Raw genomic sequence first — 17,413 nt, forward strand, 5'->3', positions numbered from 1 at the left:
ACAAATCAAGTGCCTCGACCTCTGAGATAGAAGTCATAGGCATGTCATTATTTTGTATGCATGCCGGCTCTGTAAGTGACAGTAACGCCAGTCTGACTATAGAATTGCTATGACAGATTCATATACCTCTGCCACTCGTGACTATTCTCCTTTACCATTATAAAATGCAAATGTGATATCATCCCTTCTGCAAGAATATCCACATTCCAATGCATTGCTGAGCCTCTCTCTCACAGGAGCAGCAGCAGCATACCACTCCAAGCTTTTCCATGGCTGTTGTAGCCGTTTCCTCCCCTGAAAAGGGAATTCATTGAGTTAGAGATATAAGGAGGCGAGGGGAGAGGTGCTGACACATATTGGACTACGGTTTAGCTGTCAAAATGATTATATGAAGAAAAGGGAAGAGGGGGGAACAAGGTTCTCGGACTGGCTATTGTTGGTGAAAATGGTTCTTTCAGATTAAACATTTTATGACACCCTGGTTCCGCCTTTGTGAGGGACAATGACTGACCGAACACTGTGGCTCTGCAAGTTAACTGGGGTTTGGTTGCTCCTTGGTTGCTTAACTCTATTCAGGGGTAGATAGAGACAGTGAATGGTCTTTCTATTAATGCCAGTAGTGTGTATTGAATACATACATTATTGAATCCCTTGAGTTCCATCCAGCATGGTCGTATTGCGTAACATACATTTACTCTCATATAATATAGAACATGCTTTATTTTTATATCATAGGCAGCTTTTGAAGAGAAAGTTTACATATCTCACGTAATAAAAAGCCATTTTTGTCTTCCGTTTTGTTGAAAGTCACTTGTATCCATTTTCACAGGAAGGGATAGCATACATTATTAATGTCGGCATCATTCATCAATGAACACAGGAAGGTATCCCTATCCTATAACACCTCAACTGGAGGAAAATGCCACTAGAACACCTGCTGTCACTCACTTCCCAGGCCTTATCATTGACCATTGTGATGATTGGTCAATACAGACCCATGTAACTGCCGGGTTAACATCTACTTACAAGGAGGTCTTGAAACCATGCCACTATATCACCGAAAATTGTCCCATGCTTTATCTTTTCCGAACCCTGTCACCTATGAAAATGTGAAACCTAGCTGAGCATTGTGATGATGGTGAGTTGGCCATGTAACTGTTGACAGGAGGATTAACATAGGCTTACACAACAGATATCAACGATGAACCCATGAGTCGGTGGGGTCCAGGCTATTGTGTTTCTTAATCCATATCACTAATATACCACAGTTGATTTGATACCCAAATGAGGACAACAGCGCTGTGCGCAGCTAGCTTGATTTTAAACAGCACTATACATCCTACACAATCTGACTATAACTATTATACAGCAAACTAAGAACCTTACACAGTCAAATCATAAATCACAGTGTGCACCTTATAAGATGAATCTGTTGTTTTCAGTCAGAAAGAGAGAACAACTCCTCCTAAAACATGGGAAGAATATGTGAGTGAGAACAAAAATGTATGAGAGAGTCAGTCATCTGATGTCTTGGTCTGTGTGATCCCAAAAACTGTGTGAACACAAAACCCCACAAACAATATGCAGTGACAATACAAACATTTTAAAAGTTTACATCAAGTGAATATACCTACTGTATGTACAATAAAGTGTGATACATTTAATGAAAAGCATGTTGTGTAGCATAATTGGCAATGTTACACTAATGTAACAGTAAAAATCCAGCATATCTTATTATACAACGATCACACCGTAGTCATTCTTCTGACTGTCTTGGAGCCATCTCCACAGTGGTCAGTTGGGGCAGTACTCTCTCTGGTGGTTGGCGAGAAGTTACTGGAAGAGACAACATCTGGGATCTGGAATATAGAAAATGGGAATATTTTGTGACAGTTGAACTTTTGACCTTGCGCAAAGCTACTTGAAGGACAAGGCAAGGAGAGTGTGGTTGCCATATCGTTCTCCCATCACCATTACTGATCATGCAACAACTCTGAACATTCCTTTGATCAATATTCCAATCAGTTACTGGTGTTATTTCTTAACTGTCTTTATAAAACCATCTAAGAAGCTCCATTGGCTCATCAACACTGATGAACTAATATCCAATATATAATTGACTAACTTTAATCTACATTTTGAACAGTCAGTTAGTTAGCCTGTTATCATATACAGTACAGTGGGTGTATTATGAGTAAATCATGGGCCCTTGTCAAAACTAGTGCACTCTATTTTATTTGATTTGATTTCATCTTTATTTAACCAGGTAGGCTAGTTGAGAACAAGTTCTCATTTACAACTGCGACCTGGCCAACATAAAGCATAGCAGTGTGAACAGACAACACAGTTACACATGGAGTAAACAATTAACAACAAATTAACAAGTCAATATAGTCTATATACATTGTGTGCAAAAGGCATGAGGAGGTAGGCGAATAATTACAATTTTGCAGATTAACACTGGAGTGATAAATGATCAGATGGTCATTTACAGGTAGAGATACTGGTGTGCAAAAGAGCAGAAAAGTAAATAAATATAAACAGTATGGGGATGAGGTAGGTAAATTGGGTGGGCTATTTACCGATAGACTATGTACAGCTGCAGCGATCGGTTAGCTGCTCAGATAGCAGATGTTTGAAGTTGGTGAGGGAGATAAAAGTCTCCAAATTCAGCTATTTTTGCAATTCGTTCCAGTCACAGGCAGCAGAGAACTGGAACGAGAGGCGGCCAAATGAGGTGTTGGCTTTAGGGATGATCAGTGAGATACACCTGCTGGAGCGCGTGCTACGGGTGGGTGTTGCCATCGTGACCAGTGAACTGAGATAAGGCGGAGTATTACCTAGCATGGACTTGTAGATGACTTGGAGCCAGTGGGTCTGGCGACAAATATGTAGCGAGGGCCAGCCGACTAGAGCATACAGGTCGCAGTGGTGGGTGGTATAAGGCGCTTTGGTAACAAAGCGGATGGCACCGTGATAGACTACATCCAATTTGCTGAGTAGAGTATTGGAAGCTATTTTGTAGATGACATCGCCGAAGTCGAGGATCGGTAGGATAGTCAGTTTTACTAGGGTAAGTTTGGTGGCGTGAGTGAAGGAGGCTTTGTTGCGGAATAGAAAACCGACTCTAGATTTGATTTTAGATTGGAGATGTTTGATATGAGTCTGGAAGGAGAGTTTACAGTCTAGCTAGACACCTAGGTACTTATAGATGCCCACATATTCTAGGTCGGAACCATCCAGGGTGGTGATGCTAGTCGGGCGTGTGGGTGCAGGCAGCGAACGGTTGAAAAGCATGCATTTGGTTTTACTAGCGTTTAAGACCAGTTGGAGGCCACGGAAGGAGTATTGTATGGCGTTGAAGCTCGTTTGGAGGTTAGATAGCACAGTGTCCAATGAAGGGCCGGAAGTATACAGAATGGTCGTCTGCGTAGAGGTGGATCAGGGAATCACCCGCAGCAAGAGCAACACCATTGATATATACAGAGAAAAGAGTCGGCCCGAGAATTGAACCCTGTGGCAGCCCCATAGAGACTGCCAGAGGACTGGACAACGTTCCCTCCAATTTGACACACTGAACTCTGTTCTGCAAAGTAGTTGGTGAACCAGGCAAGGCAGTCATTAGAAAAAGTTAACTGTCCTCCGGCCAGGGGAGGACGATCTGGGCAGTCCCTGCAGTCCCCGTCAATGTGAGAGCCTGGGAGGTGTCAGGGACTCCGGCTGCAGTATGGAGACTGACTCTGCATTATTCAGCTGCAGTAAGTGGCCCTCTCTCCCTCTCCTTACCTTGTGAGCGCTGATGGAGTTCATCTGGCTGTGGGTTTCCCCAGTGACGATGAGGTCACTGCGGCCAGCGTCTGTCGAGTGAGAAACAGGCATTTACCTGACCTGACATCCCCTCTGACCATTTCACTGTACCACACTATGCTCAGGGGAAGAAGTATAGTACAACGGCTCCAACATAGAACATGGCGTTATTATTACATCATAGTCAATTATAGCCTCTAATGCTGTTAGTAGCCTATAATACTTTTAACAAATTCTAAAAATCACAGATAAAATAGAATAGCCTATCCATTCTGATTTTCTATGCCTACCTACCTCACTGATCTCATTAGATGTTGAAGATAATGTGTCCTAATGAGGAACAGGGGTATTTGTCACCCTGACTCTCACCTGAGTGGCCCTCTGTGGTGTATCCCAGGTTGACCTCCCCCCCGGTCTCCTCGGCAACGGAGCTTCTTCCGCCCTTTGATTCGTCTATCCTGTGGAAACCAAGAGGAAAAGCCCAATGGAAAATATGACCTATTCCTACAGATCTCAGTCTCCTACAGCAGGAAAATGGTGTAACCTTGAAAGAAGCAACAGTTTTGTGAGCTTTATGTTGGTACTATAAATTGTCTTCTCTTGTGACTGCAGTGTACAGGCTATAGTGTTTATTTCCCCATTGTAATCTGCTGATACCTATGAAAAAATAAAGCCATTATAATTATTCAATTTATTTAGACTTAACAACTCTTCTGTCAGCGTGTTCACTGCTTCAATAGTAAAATGGTATCATTAGGGACATTAAAACTGCTGACAAATCTACTAGCTATGTTTGACCCTCCCTAGAGTATGCCGCACCAGTTTGGCACAGCTCCTTGACTCAAGCCCTCGCTGACCAAATCAAATCAAATCAAACTTGAGCGAATACAGAAGCATGCTTGCAGAATCCTCCTTGGCACGGCATATGCCCTCACTTCATGAGAGAAGAGAGAAACTGTGCCTGGACTTCAAGTCCCCCATCAGAGACTGATTACCTGCCTGCCCAGGACAAGTGTCAGGCACCTCCACCAACATTACACATCTGCTTTCAATTCCACAGGCCAGGACGTCGCACATTCCATACCTATGCAAATGAATTTGAGTCTCCTGAATGTACACATTGTCATGAATTCCACTTGTGAGATCAACTTGGATGTGTTATTGTGTATGTATTGTTTTCTGTTTCCTTGACTACCATGTGGATATTGTGGAGTAAACTATAGTTCCAGTCTTAATGTCCATGTTATAATCTAATAACCATCTAATGTTCCAAATGATTCTCAATTCTTTATTTAATTAACTATAAAATCCCAGTCTCTTCTCAGACACAAGGTAGACTCGGAGCCATATAAATACATGCCTTTGGGTAGACTTATTTACTGATTTATGCTGAGTCCCAGCAGTAACTTGTGTAAAGGACTAATGGAATTTTGTATCAATAGGATGAGACTGTATTAGTTCCCTCTCACAAATGTTTTCCATAAATCGTTTTATGGATGGTTAGTCACGTCCTCGAAACCACATTTGATCCTGGATCTTCATTCGTCAGCTCTCGCCAATAAAAATAAATACCTGTACCGTTTCAAACACTGTATAATCCCACATCAACAAGCAGGTTGAGAGGTTAGAAATAATGGCACAAAGAGCATCAAACTCTCACCTTATTTCCTCCGGTAGGCTTGATTCTGAAAGACAACCAAATACAGAAAATTACATGTCATGATCTTATGTGATCTTACATTATGGCTATCATACAGGGTTTTCACTGTCTCAATGCTCAATCTAGACCTATACAGTAATCCTGACCTTGCTTGTGGTTGCATAGACCACAACATCATTTAGTTTGCTCAGTGTCTGAAGCTCCAAAATACACTCTTAGAAAAAAAAGGTTCCAAAAGGGTTCTTCAGCTGTACCAGTAGGAGAACCCTTTTTGGTTCCAGGTAATAACCCATTTTGCTTTCAGGTAGAACCCTTTTGGGTTCCATGAAGAAAGGGTTCTACCTGCAACCAAAAAGGGTTCCTCAAATGGTTCTTCTATAGGGTGAATGAGTGTATAAGAGTGTATGACAGCTGTAAATGCAGCTTTCACTCGTTTTGGGCCAGCACACACTCACTGTAGCCTGAGGTCACTTAAGAAATGTTAGAGTGAAAGCCTGAGCTGATTGTTAATGAATATTATCACACAGCATCATTACCTTTCTTAGCCCAAGGTCCTGGCCAGAGAGAAAACAATTCTATAACAATGGCGGTACAGATGGTGCCGGCCCAGGAAAAGGATAAACCAGACTCTTTTACAAGAGGAGAAATTGCCTCGTCCTTTATTGTTTTAAACCCACACTGTTCAAAGTTATTAAGGTGAATATATTTCATCCACATTCTGTCTGAATAATTACAATGCATACATTACTCTTCAGTGTGTTGGATTAGTTCAGGGAGCAAGACTGACTTGGAGCCATGCCATTTTCTTAAATGGGAAAAATACTGATTATGTTGATTTGACGCTTTGCTGCCTGGGAATTACAATAAGGAAAGCAGCGGGAAAGGAACTGGACCAAATCAAGGACAGTGAAAAGATACCAGCTATTGGTGAATACTGTAAATGTACTTAAGAGGGCACACCTGCCTTATTAAGATAATCCTACAACTGCCAAATAACGGCCCTGATTTGCACTGGTCTGAAATCAGTTTCAGGGATTAGAGCAGTCTAATTTATGACTCAGGGGCAAGTTCTGTTATCTCACACAACAGCAAGACGGCCGCCTCGTCGCCCACAACAACGATCACCTCCGAGATGGCTCTCCAGAAACTCCTCACCAACCATCTCTACCCCTAAAGTCGCCAAAGACTCACAATACATTCTAGTCACTGGTTGCTGGTAACCCAGAAAGACATTAATCCCAGGGGTATGAAGTTGAAGATTTTTGGGGGTCATTTCAGAGACATGTTTGTGGATTGTGGCCCCTATTAGAGTCATAATGAATCAGTCTTGGTATATAAACTAAAATAAATATATATATAAAAATAAACTAAATATGATTGGCTAACTCCTGCCTAATGTAATTATCACCCATATTCATGAGTCTGTCTACCTGTGTTACTTAGTGACAGAATAACTGCATTTCCATAGAGTGACCACCAGGAGGTGCTGTGTCCAGTGTGTCTCTCCTGGACAACTATCTCTCCATGGTAGTGCTCCTGTATTTTACGGACAGGTGGGGGGTTAGGCCAAAGCCAGCACTTTAGACCTGGAGCATTCCGCTGACAGTTGAAGTTCTGTATGTGTTCAAAAATCCATGACCTTGCCGATGCAGGCGTGGGGCACACTGCAGAATCACTACGTGTGACAGCCTAATTCCTTCATTATACTTTAATCATTGTTCCTGTGCCCCCCGCGTGGGGGGGGGTGATGGACATTTTTCACTGAGCCGTATAAAAAGAAAAGGTGCTTACTTGCTCTTCTCCTCCGTATGTAACAGAGGACAATGCAGATGCTTAGCAGCAGGAGCAGGAGCACGGCGGACACGGAGGCTGTTACTGCCATTAGAACAGCGCAGTCGTCACAAACATTCTCCACACCCACCTCTGCAACTAAAAAAATAAGGTAATTTATGAGGTTTAGTCCCAAAGAAGCTGAAAAATTGCATTATTCAATTAATTAATCAATTAATCAATCAATCAATAGACTATTATCAGGGTTTGCTGGCACGGAGAGTGACGTCTTTTGTTTACACTATTGAATGTATTTCAAGACTACCCAAACCACAGAGGGGAAACTCAGTGAACGCAGCAAATCCTGCAGCTCCCAATACTCTATTCATGTAGGATGACTTCAGAGAGATTGGGAACACTTTGCTCCACTTCAATGGTGATTAAAGCCTTGTGTCTATCCTGCAATGTCTTTCTTGTAATTTCTCTCATCACCAATAACAATTCCCCACCATCTGCTTTCACTGATGAATATGTGGACATAGACAAACCCCAGCTCAGAGTAGAGAGAAAGAGTGAGAGAGAGTGTTTATGTTTCTCACCCACAGTCAGACGTACACCGCTGGCCTGGGGCGTGGGGAGGGCAGAGACAGAGGCTAGGCACTCCACATGAGAGCTCTCTGCTGCCTGGACGCTGAGGTTACTGGTCAGGTTGTAGAGCCCATCCACATCAACAGGCCCTTCCGTGCTGATGTTGTACTGACTCTGGTCCACCTCTCTGCCATTCACAAGCCAAGTCAGACTAGGCACTGGGTACCATCCTACAGCCAGGCACTGGAACAGGATCTCTTCCCCCTTCAGCACAGTCACGTTCCCCCCTGTGATGGCCACATTACCCCTCTCTGGAAAGAACATTTTAAATGTTTTGGGATACTGTCTGTATTTTTTTTTACAGTTTACCAGGTCATTCTAGTCCATTGTGAGACTGATAGGGATTCTCCGATCGCAATTTACCTGCTCACTTATAGAGGCTTCTTACTCTTCCTAAATGATTAATCGTGTGCCTCGAGGTCTCAATTGGCTGATGGGAGAATGCCTCTTTCCCCTCTCAGACACTGGCAACCAAATAAGCCACTTAGACTGGGCAATATCGTCTGTGAAGTCTATTGTCTGGCAGAGTGAAAGGCAGACGGCGCAGCAGAGAATTGCTATAGATAGACAGATAATTACTGACGCTTTGTCGCTTTGTCTAACCAAATTACATTCAGGATCAAAGCTTTCAATGTTCTGTGCACAATGACGGCTCCCCCATTCGTCATAGGCTGCACTTTCATATTTGATTTGGTGTCATATACTGTAAGTTGATGTGTAACTTTGATTACACCGACTCCCCTATTGAAAAGGCTGTAAAAGGAATCTCAGCAGTGCAATAAAGTAATGGGGATCAGAAGAAGAAAGCAGCATCTCACTTCCATGGACTAATAAACTACTGCAACTAATTATGGATGGAAGATTGATACATTTGAGGAGAGATAGTCAGTCTCTCACAACATGAGGCTCCTCCCCATCATTCCAATCTAAGTGATCTCTGAAATAAGGTTTCATAAGGTTTGTTAATCACAGTAAGCCTAGCCATCTTAGACAGGCTTGGTGACTGTTTCCTGAGAAGATACTGTGTTTTTTCAATAGGGCCCTCGGCAGGGAAATTGTAACTCTGAGGGACAGCATTTAATCTGGAAGAAGTATGGGCACTTTCTGCTCAGATTAGCAGTATTGTATGTTCCAACAGCACTAGTGGTTATGCATGTGTTTGTATGTATTTGTATGTGTGTCTGTGTATGAATTTATTCTGATGAACATCCAATCACCAAAGGCATACTCTGATTTACACCAGTGGCCTCATCCTCGGCTCTAGCCCTTACAGCACATTCTGTTCATATTATATCAACCACATACAGACATATTGATTTGTTGAAGAGAAAATGTGTGTGTCTGCATGTGTGTGTCTGTGTGTGTGTGTGTGTGTGTGTGTGTGTGTGTGTGTATATTCATATATGTCTGTTTGTTTGTGTGTCTGCAAGCAGTACGTGTGTATACGTTCTGTGTGGGCGTGTTTACATCACATTCATATTGGACAATTAGAACGGAGGGCTGAGGAGAGCAAAGGGCCCGTTTCCAGTGTAGATTTGTGGCTCTCCTCCGATGGTATATTTGGACCAACAGGCCACAAATCACCAGCAGAGTTGCTGACTGGTAACTGGAAAACACCTAGATGCACAATTAATTCAAAGGCTCTGAGATCTTCTGCATCCACACTGGAGGACTTGATCCACCATGCACTATTGTTAATGGGTAGTGGTTACATACACTGAGTATATAAAACATTAAGACCACCTGCTCCTTCTATGACATAGACTGACCAGGTGAATCCAGGTGAAAGCTATGATCCTTCTTGATGTCACTTGTGAAATCCACTTAAAATCGTGTGTGCCATTTAGAAGGTGCCTGGGCAAGACAAAATATTTAAGTGCCTTTGAACGGGGCATGGTAGTAGGTGCCAGGCACACCGGTTTGTGTCAAGAACTGCAACACTGTTGGATTTTTTCACACTCAACAGTTTCCCATGTGTATCAAGAATGGTCCACCACCCAAAGGACATCCAGCCAACTTGACATAACTGTGGGAAGCATTGGAGTCAACATGGGCCAGCATCCCTGTGGAATGCTTTTGATACCTTGTAGAGTCCATGACCCAATGAATTGAAGCTGTTCTGATGGCAAAAGGGGGTGTCCAACTCAATATTAGGAAAGTGTTCCTAATGTTTGGTATACTCAGTGTATGTCAGTTATAATGTGTAGAATTGGCAATAAAGGAGGAATCCTGTAATATATTGAAGGCAATGGGTCATTGCTTTGTTCCCTCCTTTTTGCATGGATGACTTTGTTCAGGCTTTTAGCTGAGCTCTCAGTTTGCAGCAGGGCAAAATTAGCTGAATAATGAGAGCAGAAAGGGGAATATCTGAATATCTTGTATTGTGTAATGTCATCTTCATCATCTTAAAAAAAAAAAAAATGTTTACATATCATCATCATAACCATCTCATTCATTTTTATGCTAAAATGTTGCAGAGTAAACATCATTAATACAATATTTATGTTTTCATCGCAAAATTAATTATTAATTTCACAGCTTTTCTTGTTACCAACCCATTTGTCTTTGGTCCAACTTTCCAATATGAGTGGAGTTTAAAATAAGATTATAGGACTTGTGAAAAATGTAGAGGAGATATCAGCAACACCTCCTAGCATTGCTACTGTCCATACCAGTTTATCAGTTCTGGTGAATCCTGGCCCAGTGTATGGGTTGTAATCAATCTTTATGTTTCTTCATTTCTGGCTGAGTATTCTCTGTGGTAATTCTTTTCCATGCAGGGCATCCCCAGAAAACCCTCGGAGATGATTCACTGGAATACTTTTGGCTTGGAGAAATAACAATTTCAGCTAAATCTGAGGAGGAGCTCCGATTCTTATCCTGCCCTGACTTTTGAACACTATTCAATATTTGTGTTACTCAATCTCTCCACACTTTCGCCCTTGTGGAACAGTCTATCTGCATGCTGTCAAACGTAGTGAAATCAGAGAAATGCACTGTGGTTACAGTGGCGCAAAGCACTGCATCAACGATCAGAAATTGAATAACGAAAAGGAAAACAGTAATGTCCTCCAGATCCAAATAAAAGTTCAAGAAGAGTATTTTCAGTCATTCATGAACTTGCTCCAAATACATCAACATAATATATCTGAACAAGATAACCAATAGTTCAAAGCACAGACAGTGATACTTTGAAAACCATGCCTGTCAAGGAAATCCATTATGTGAAACACCACCCTTATAACTTAGAAGATAACAGTGGTTTAAATCCTCCTAGTGGAACAAAATAATGGATACAGGGATAAAGGAAGAGGGGACAAAGAGAGAGAGATAGAGGAAACAGGAAAAGAGAGATGGAGGGGAAAGGGGAAAGTGAGAAAGAGGGAAATAGGAAACGAGAGATAGAGGGAAACAGGAAAAGATAGAGGGAAACAGGGAGAGAGGGGGAAAAGGAAAGGGGATACCTGGTCAGTTGTACAACTGAATGCTTTCAATCGAAATGTGTCATCCGCATTTAGCCCAACCTCTGAATCAGAGAGGTGCCTTAATCGGCATTAACAAGTCGAGAAACAGTGATGGAGAAACATATGGAAAGAGAGATAGAGGGGGAAAAGGGAAACAGGGTGAGGGAAACATATGGAAAGAGAGATAGAGGGGGAAAAGGGAAACAGTGATGGAGAAACATATGGAAAGAGAGATAGGGGGGAAAAGGGAAACAGTGATGGAGAAACATATGGAAAGAGAGATAGAGGGGGAAAAGGGAAACAGCGATGGAGAAACATATGGAAAGAGAGATAGAGGGGGAAAAGGGAAACAGGATGAGGGAAACATATGGACAGAGAGATAGAGGGGGAAAAGGGAAACAGCGATGGAGAAACATATGGAAAGAGAGAGAGGGGAAAAGGGAAACAGTGATAGAGAAACATATGGAAAGAGAGATAGAGGGGGAAAGGGGAAACAGCGATGGAGAAACATATGGAAAGAGAGAGAGGGGGAAAAGGGAAACAGCGATGGAGAAACATATGGAAAGAGAGATAGAGGGGGAAAAGGGAAACAGCGATGGAGAAACATATGGAAAGAGAGAGAGGGGGAAAAGGGAAACAGGGTGAGGGAAACATATGGACAGAGAGATAGAGGGGGAAAGGGGAAACAGCGATGGAGAAACATGGAAAGAGAGATAGAGGGGGAAAAGGGAAACAGTGATAGAGAAACATGGAAAGAGAGATAGAGGGGAAAAGGGAAACAGCGATGGAGAAACATATGGAAAGAGAGATAGAGGGGGAAAAGGGAAACAGTGATAGAGAAACATATGGAAAGAGAGATAGAGGGGAAAAGGGAAACAGTGATGGAGAAACATATGGAAAGAGAGATAGAGGGGGAAAAGGGAAACAGTGATAGAGAAACATATGGAAAGAGAGATAGAGGGGGAAAAGGGAAACAGCGATGGAGAAACATATGGAAAGAGAGAGAGGGGGGAAAAGGGAAACAGCGATGGAGAAACATATGGAAAGAGAGCTAGAGGGGGAAAAGGGAAACAGCGATGGAGAAACATATGAAAAGAGAGATAGAGGGGGAAAAGGGAAACAGGATGAGGGAAACATATGGACAGAGAGATAGAGGGGGAAAAGGGAAACAGCGATGGAGAAACATATGGAAAGAGAGAGAGGGGAAAAGGGAAACAGTGATAGAGAAACATATGGAAAGAGAGATAGAGGGGGAAAAGGGAAACAGCGATGGAGAAACATATGGAAAGAGAGAGAGGGGGAAAAGGGAAACAGGGTGAGGGAAACATATGGACAGAGAGATAGAGGGGGAAAAGGGAAACAGCGATGGAGAAACATATGGAAAGAGAGATAGAGGGGGAAAAGGGAAACAGTGATAGAGAAACATATGGAAAGAGAGATAGAGGGGGAAAAGGGAAACAGCGATGGAGAAACATATGGAAAGAGAGATAGAGGGGGAAAAGGGAAACAGCGATGGAGAAACATATGGAAAGAGAGAGAGGGGAAAAGGGAAACAGCGATGGAGAAACATATGGAAAGAGAGCTAGAGGGGGAAAAGGGAAACAGCGATGGAGAAACATATGGAAAGAGAGATAGAGGGGAAAAGGGAAACAGTGATAGAGAAACATATGGAAAGAGAGATAGAGGGGGAAAAGGGAAACAGGGGTAGAGGGAAACATATGGAAAGAGAGATAGAGGAGGAAAAGGGAAACAGGGGTAGAGGGAAACATATGGAAAGAGAGGTAGAGGGGAAAAGGGAAACAGGAATAGAGGGAAACAGCAAAAGAAGGATAGAGCAATAGAGGAATACAAGGATAGAAGGAGGGCGTATCAGGTGAGGGATGACAGACTAAATCCTGGCTGGTATATCATTTTAATTATTTAACCTTTATTTAACTAGGCATGTCACTTAATAACAAATTCTTATTTACAATGACAACCTACCCTGGCCAAACCGGACAACAGTGTCCAAATTGTGAACCACCCTATGGGACTCCCAATCACAGCCAGATGTGATGCAGCCTGGATTCGAACCAGGTACTGCAGTGACGCGTCTTATAACTGGCGCTCAGGAGAGTGCCCTCCACCCTGTATTTATAACTAGCCCAATCGATTTCCATCCCACACACTCCAACAATGTCATACAGCCCATCAAAACAGCTAATGCAGCAGTCTTCCTTTGAGACAGGCCCCAAATGAATTCCCTCCATTGATATACACCTGGATCGATGTCCAACAACCAAATCAGCAGCTGTGAGAAAAACGAGAGAAAATCTACCTCGCGCATGAAACCCCAAACAAGTTCAAACAAAACCTTTCAATTAAAAGAACAAGCCAATATGACTTAGGAATACATTGAGTTTTTGTCTCTAGGAGTGTGTGGGTGGCATCATCAAGGATAAGGTTCAACTTTTTGTTTATTCTGCTTTTCCTCTCCTAGTCAAGGTTAAATCCTTCCTTCATGTCTTCTTTCATTTTTTATTTAACCTTTATTTAACTAGGCAAGTTAGTTAAGAAAAAAATCGTATTTACAATGATGGCCTACCCCGGCCAAACCCAGACAACGCTGGGCCAATTGTGCGCCGACCTTTGGGACTCCCAATCATGGCCGGATGTGATTCAGCCTGGATTCTAACCAGGTAAAGTAGTGACGCCTCTTGCACTGAGATGCCCCTGAATAGTGTTGCCACTGTTTTGTTTTCTTTGTGTGTGTATGCACGTGTACACGTGAGTGTGCGTACATGTGTGAGAGACAAGGAGAGAGAGAATCCATAAGAAACTAAAATCTCACTTCACAGCTGCCTTTTGAAATACTCTCTTGAAAAACCTTTGCAGTACAGTAGCTGTGGCTCCTTTGTTTCTCTGCCATACTAAATACTGTCAGCCAGCCAGTAGGCAGCCACCTCAAGGACAGCCGAATGAGAAAAGCACACAAACCTTGAACAAACAGATCGGCAGTTTGCCTCTGGATGTTTTGGAGGTCACAGGTCACCTGCCCCTGGTTGCTGCGCTGGACTCTATTCAGTGTAAATTCCCAGCTGGAGAGCTGATTGGTGGAGCAGTTAATGGCGTTCACATTGGGGTTGTTTGAGAGAATACCGTACTGGGCTGAGATGGTCAACACAGAGCCACCGTTGAGGATCCACACCATCACCTCCCAGGGCTCAGCTGTGCTGCAGATCAGTCGGGCCGTGTCACCTCGCAGCAAAGTGATGGTTCTGGGATTCAGCTGCATCTGGGAATTCAACACTAACAGGGACAGACAGAGACATGGGCGTCAGAAGCATGGTGGTCGGGGAATGTGGGTGACATTGGGGTGTTGTGATAAAATCATGATTGAGTTATAATAGAAACCAATGACACATTTCAGTGTTTGAATCCCACTGAATCACTCTCTGATATGGTATATGAGGTGTGACTGTCTTGGTTGATTGTGAGGCTGTTAGAAACAAGCACGATCTGACTAAGATTCATCCTCGAAAAAGCATTACATAAAACTGACTCAAAAATAGTTTTGAAATGTGACCTACTCAAGCTTATCTCAATCTTTCTTACCCCAAATTTGCATATACATCTTTTGAATGCAGACAGAGGTAAAACATTAGTCACATGCTTGTGACTAGACAACCATGTAAACCAGTGGGTCCAAATGAGGAGAGCGACTCTAAATCTGTGCCGACCTGTCCAGATGGCAAGCAGGATTTGGCTCGGGCAACCAGGATTTACAGAGTAGAGTACAGACCAAAAGGACAATGTAAATTAGGGCCCATAGCAGCAGCAGGCAGCAGGCAGCGAGCGGGTGGGCGCTCTTTATGTAGCACTGCGCTGGGATGGGTAAACAAACACATTAACAGCTGAAGTGCCATGTTAGATTTAATAACCAACAAGACCGTGTACCTGGTAAAGAATAGATAGACTGTATAGTCTGTGAGGAGAAAAGCTCTGCTGTGAGACATTTACATTACTCTCCTTCTTTAGAAAAGTCATCCCCCAATTGAATTTCAGTGGTGCATCACAACTTAATTCCATTGATAAAGGGAGGTGTAAAGGGGAAAATATTAATGGGTCTGGTGCAACTTTGGAATATGAAATAATACGCTAATTTCCAAGTAATCTGGGTGACGTATAAATTGTTTGTGCAGTGCTAACTGTGTTAGCTGATATGGCCTGTGTGGAGTCATAAATGATGTATCCATTTGGGAAATTAGGTCTGAGAAATATCTAGGGCAGCTTATATAGCTCATACTTTTATGGGAGAATGAATGAAGGAATGAACATTTTCATGCTCTAATTTGAGATGGGATTCAGTGACACTCTTGTCCCTGACCACTATATCCTCCAACTAACAAGAAACACCACCAATTTGAGGAAATTAATTATGCAGAGCACATATATCATTAGGAAGTTAATTAGTGTGCCTGTGGGTTTAATATCAAGGGGTTCAATGATCAACCACATTGTGGTGGTGGTGGTGGTGGGGGGGGGGGGGGGGGGGGGGTACACAGGCAAATGAGTGACTTCTGATATAGGAATCTAACCCAAGTGTAGCCCTTGTTGGTATGACAGTCTCACCCTGAGCCACACAGGCCAGCAGTATCAAGGAGATGAGGTTGTCCATACTTTCCAGAGAACAGTCAAGCCATTGTTCCAAGCTGAAATGACACAGAGACAACAGAGTGAGATAAAAAAAAATACATTAATGAACATGTGTTCATTACAGAATGGATGTGGCAGTGTGTTACAGATACAATCATGCACACCATGTTGGCAGTCAAAGGCAGGAATCTGGATTGCTTTCTTTTCTAAATTGGCAGGAAAAACATAATTTATTTTGTGTAATGATATTGTCATTCAAATTTAAACATCTACTACCTCTGATTAAATGTACCAAAAATAAATCAAGGTGATTCAAGCTGTTTTTCCGCTTCAGAGAACGTTCTTCTCATATAAATGAAATTGACTTATCTCAAATAAGAAAAACACATCCCTAAAGTTTGTTCTCTAATTGTTCTCTAATCCTTAAGGTATAGTTTGAGAAGATACAATCTCTTGTAAAATAGAGTAAGTCCCCAAAAATATACTGAAGAGATACAGACCGATATGCACTATAAAATTTGTATTGTGTAATCTCGATGCAACTTCTCAACCCTATATCTTGTAATAATCGTAGATATCCAATAAATCATCCCTTATATTATATCTTTATGGTAATATGCAATGTTTGTCCTCCTATTGAATATGCTAGATACCACAGAGCTGCTATATCCCACAGAAATATGTTGACTGGGTGAATTTATTGTTGAACAAAATACAGATTTTTTACAGTATCTATCTCACTTACCTCAGTGTGAGGATTTCTGACAGGTACTGCACCACAGGCTGTGAGAGGAGGAACACTATTGATGATGCTTCTGATATTTCCTCTTGTGTGACGGTTGTGTACTGTAGCTACCATATCACCCAAAACCAGCCTGTTAAACATTACCACAGACGAATGGGAACTTTGCTCCCTGCCTCGAACAAATGGTGGCAAACATACATCATGACTCACTCCCACAGTCCCAGTGAGAACAATGCCATTGAAATTCCCCCAGTCTACAGAGGCTTCATGGCAGCTCCCCTCCCTCTTTAGGAGAATGGGTCTGGACAGACATCATGACCTGTACGTGAATTTAGAGGGAGAACATTGATCACTGTAATGCCAACCGACCAAAAGTATGCTGTGTTCCAAGGGAGAGCACATACGATAAGGACTCTGAGACCTCTGACGATTTTGATTTGCAAGGTATGTCTTCAAAAGAGAGCACCAAATATCGCATTTCTAGGACAAATTCACAAAACTCACCCTTGTAATACTTTATGCATATGTGGACATAAATGTGTTCTTGGTTTTCTTTTCCACTGAATTCTTTTCACGGTGCAATACCCTCCTCCCTAGCTCTTTCTGGAGTCCCCAGAGATAGGCTTTACACTGAGCTACATCCTGTTGACTTGACCTTGCACTGCCCAGCCCTAACATTGTACA

The 17,413-nt window shown here is 42.5% G+C and overlaps 1 protein-coding gene across 1 annotated transcript; it reads right to left on the minus strand.

Annotated features, from left to right (window-relative positions):
* Positions 1 to 702: 702 nt before the first annotated feature.
* Positions 703 to 17,396, minus strand: igsf5b (immunoglobulin superfamily, member 5b). The gene is made up of 10 exons (XM_021588128.3): positions 17,234 to 17,396; positions 16,730 to 17,048; positions 15,961 to 16,040; positions 14,326 to 14,637; positions 7,837 to 8,136; positions 7,259 to 7,396; positions 5,468 to 5,492; positions 4,177 to 4,265; positions 3,787 to 3,857; positions 703 to 1,859 (listed from the first exon to the last, which is right to left on the minus strand). The coding sequence occupies exons 3-10, from the start codon at positions 16,004 to 16,006 to the stop codon at positions 1,746 to 1,748; spliced, it is 1,095 nt and encodes a 364-aa protein (XP_021443803.2). The 5' UTR covers positions 16,007 to 16,040; positions 16,730 to 17,048; positions 17,234 to 17,396; the 3' UTR covers positions 703 to 1,745.
* Positions 17,397 to 17,413: the final 17 nt, after the last annotated feature.

This window comes from Oncorhynchus mykiss, chromosome 27 (assembly GCF_057628025.1).
Source record: "Oncorhynchus mykiss isolate SJ-2025 chromosome 27, ASM5762802v1, whole genome shotgun sequence".
In the NCBI taxonomy this organism is placed as follows: Eukaryota; Metazoa; Chordata; class Actinopteri; order Salmoniformes; family Salmonidae; genus Oncorhynchus; species Oncorhynchus mykiss.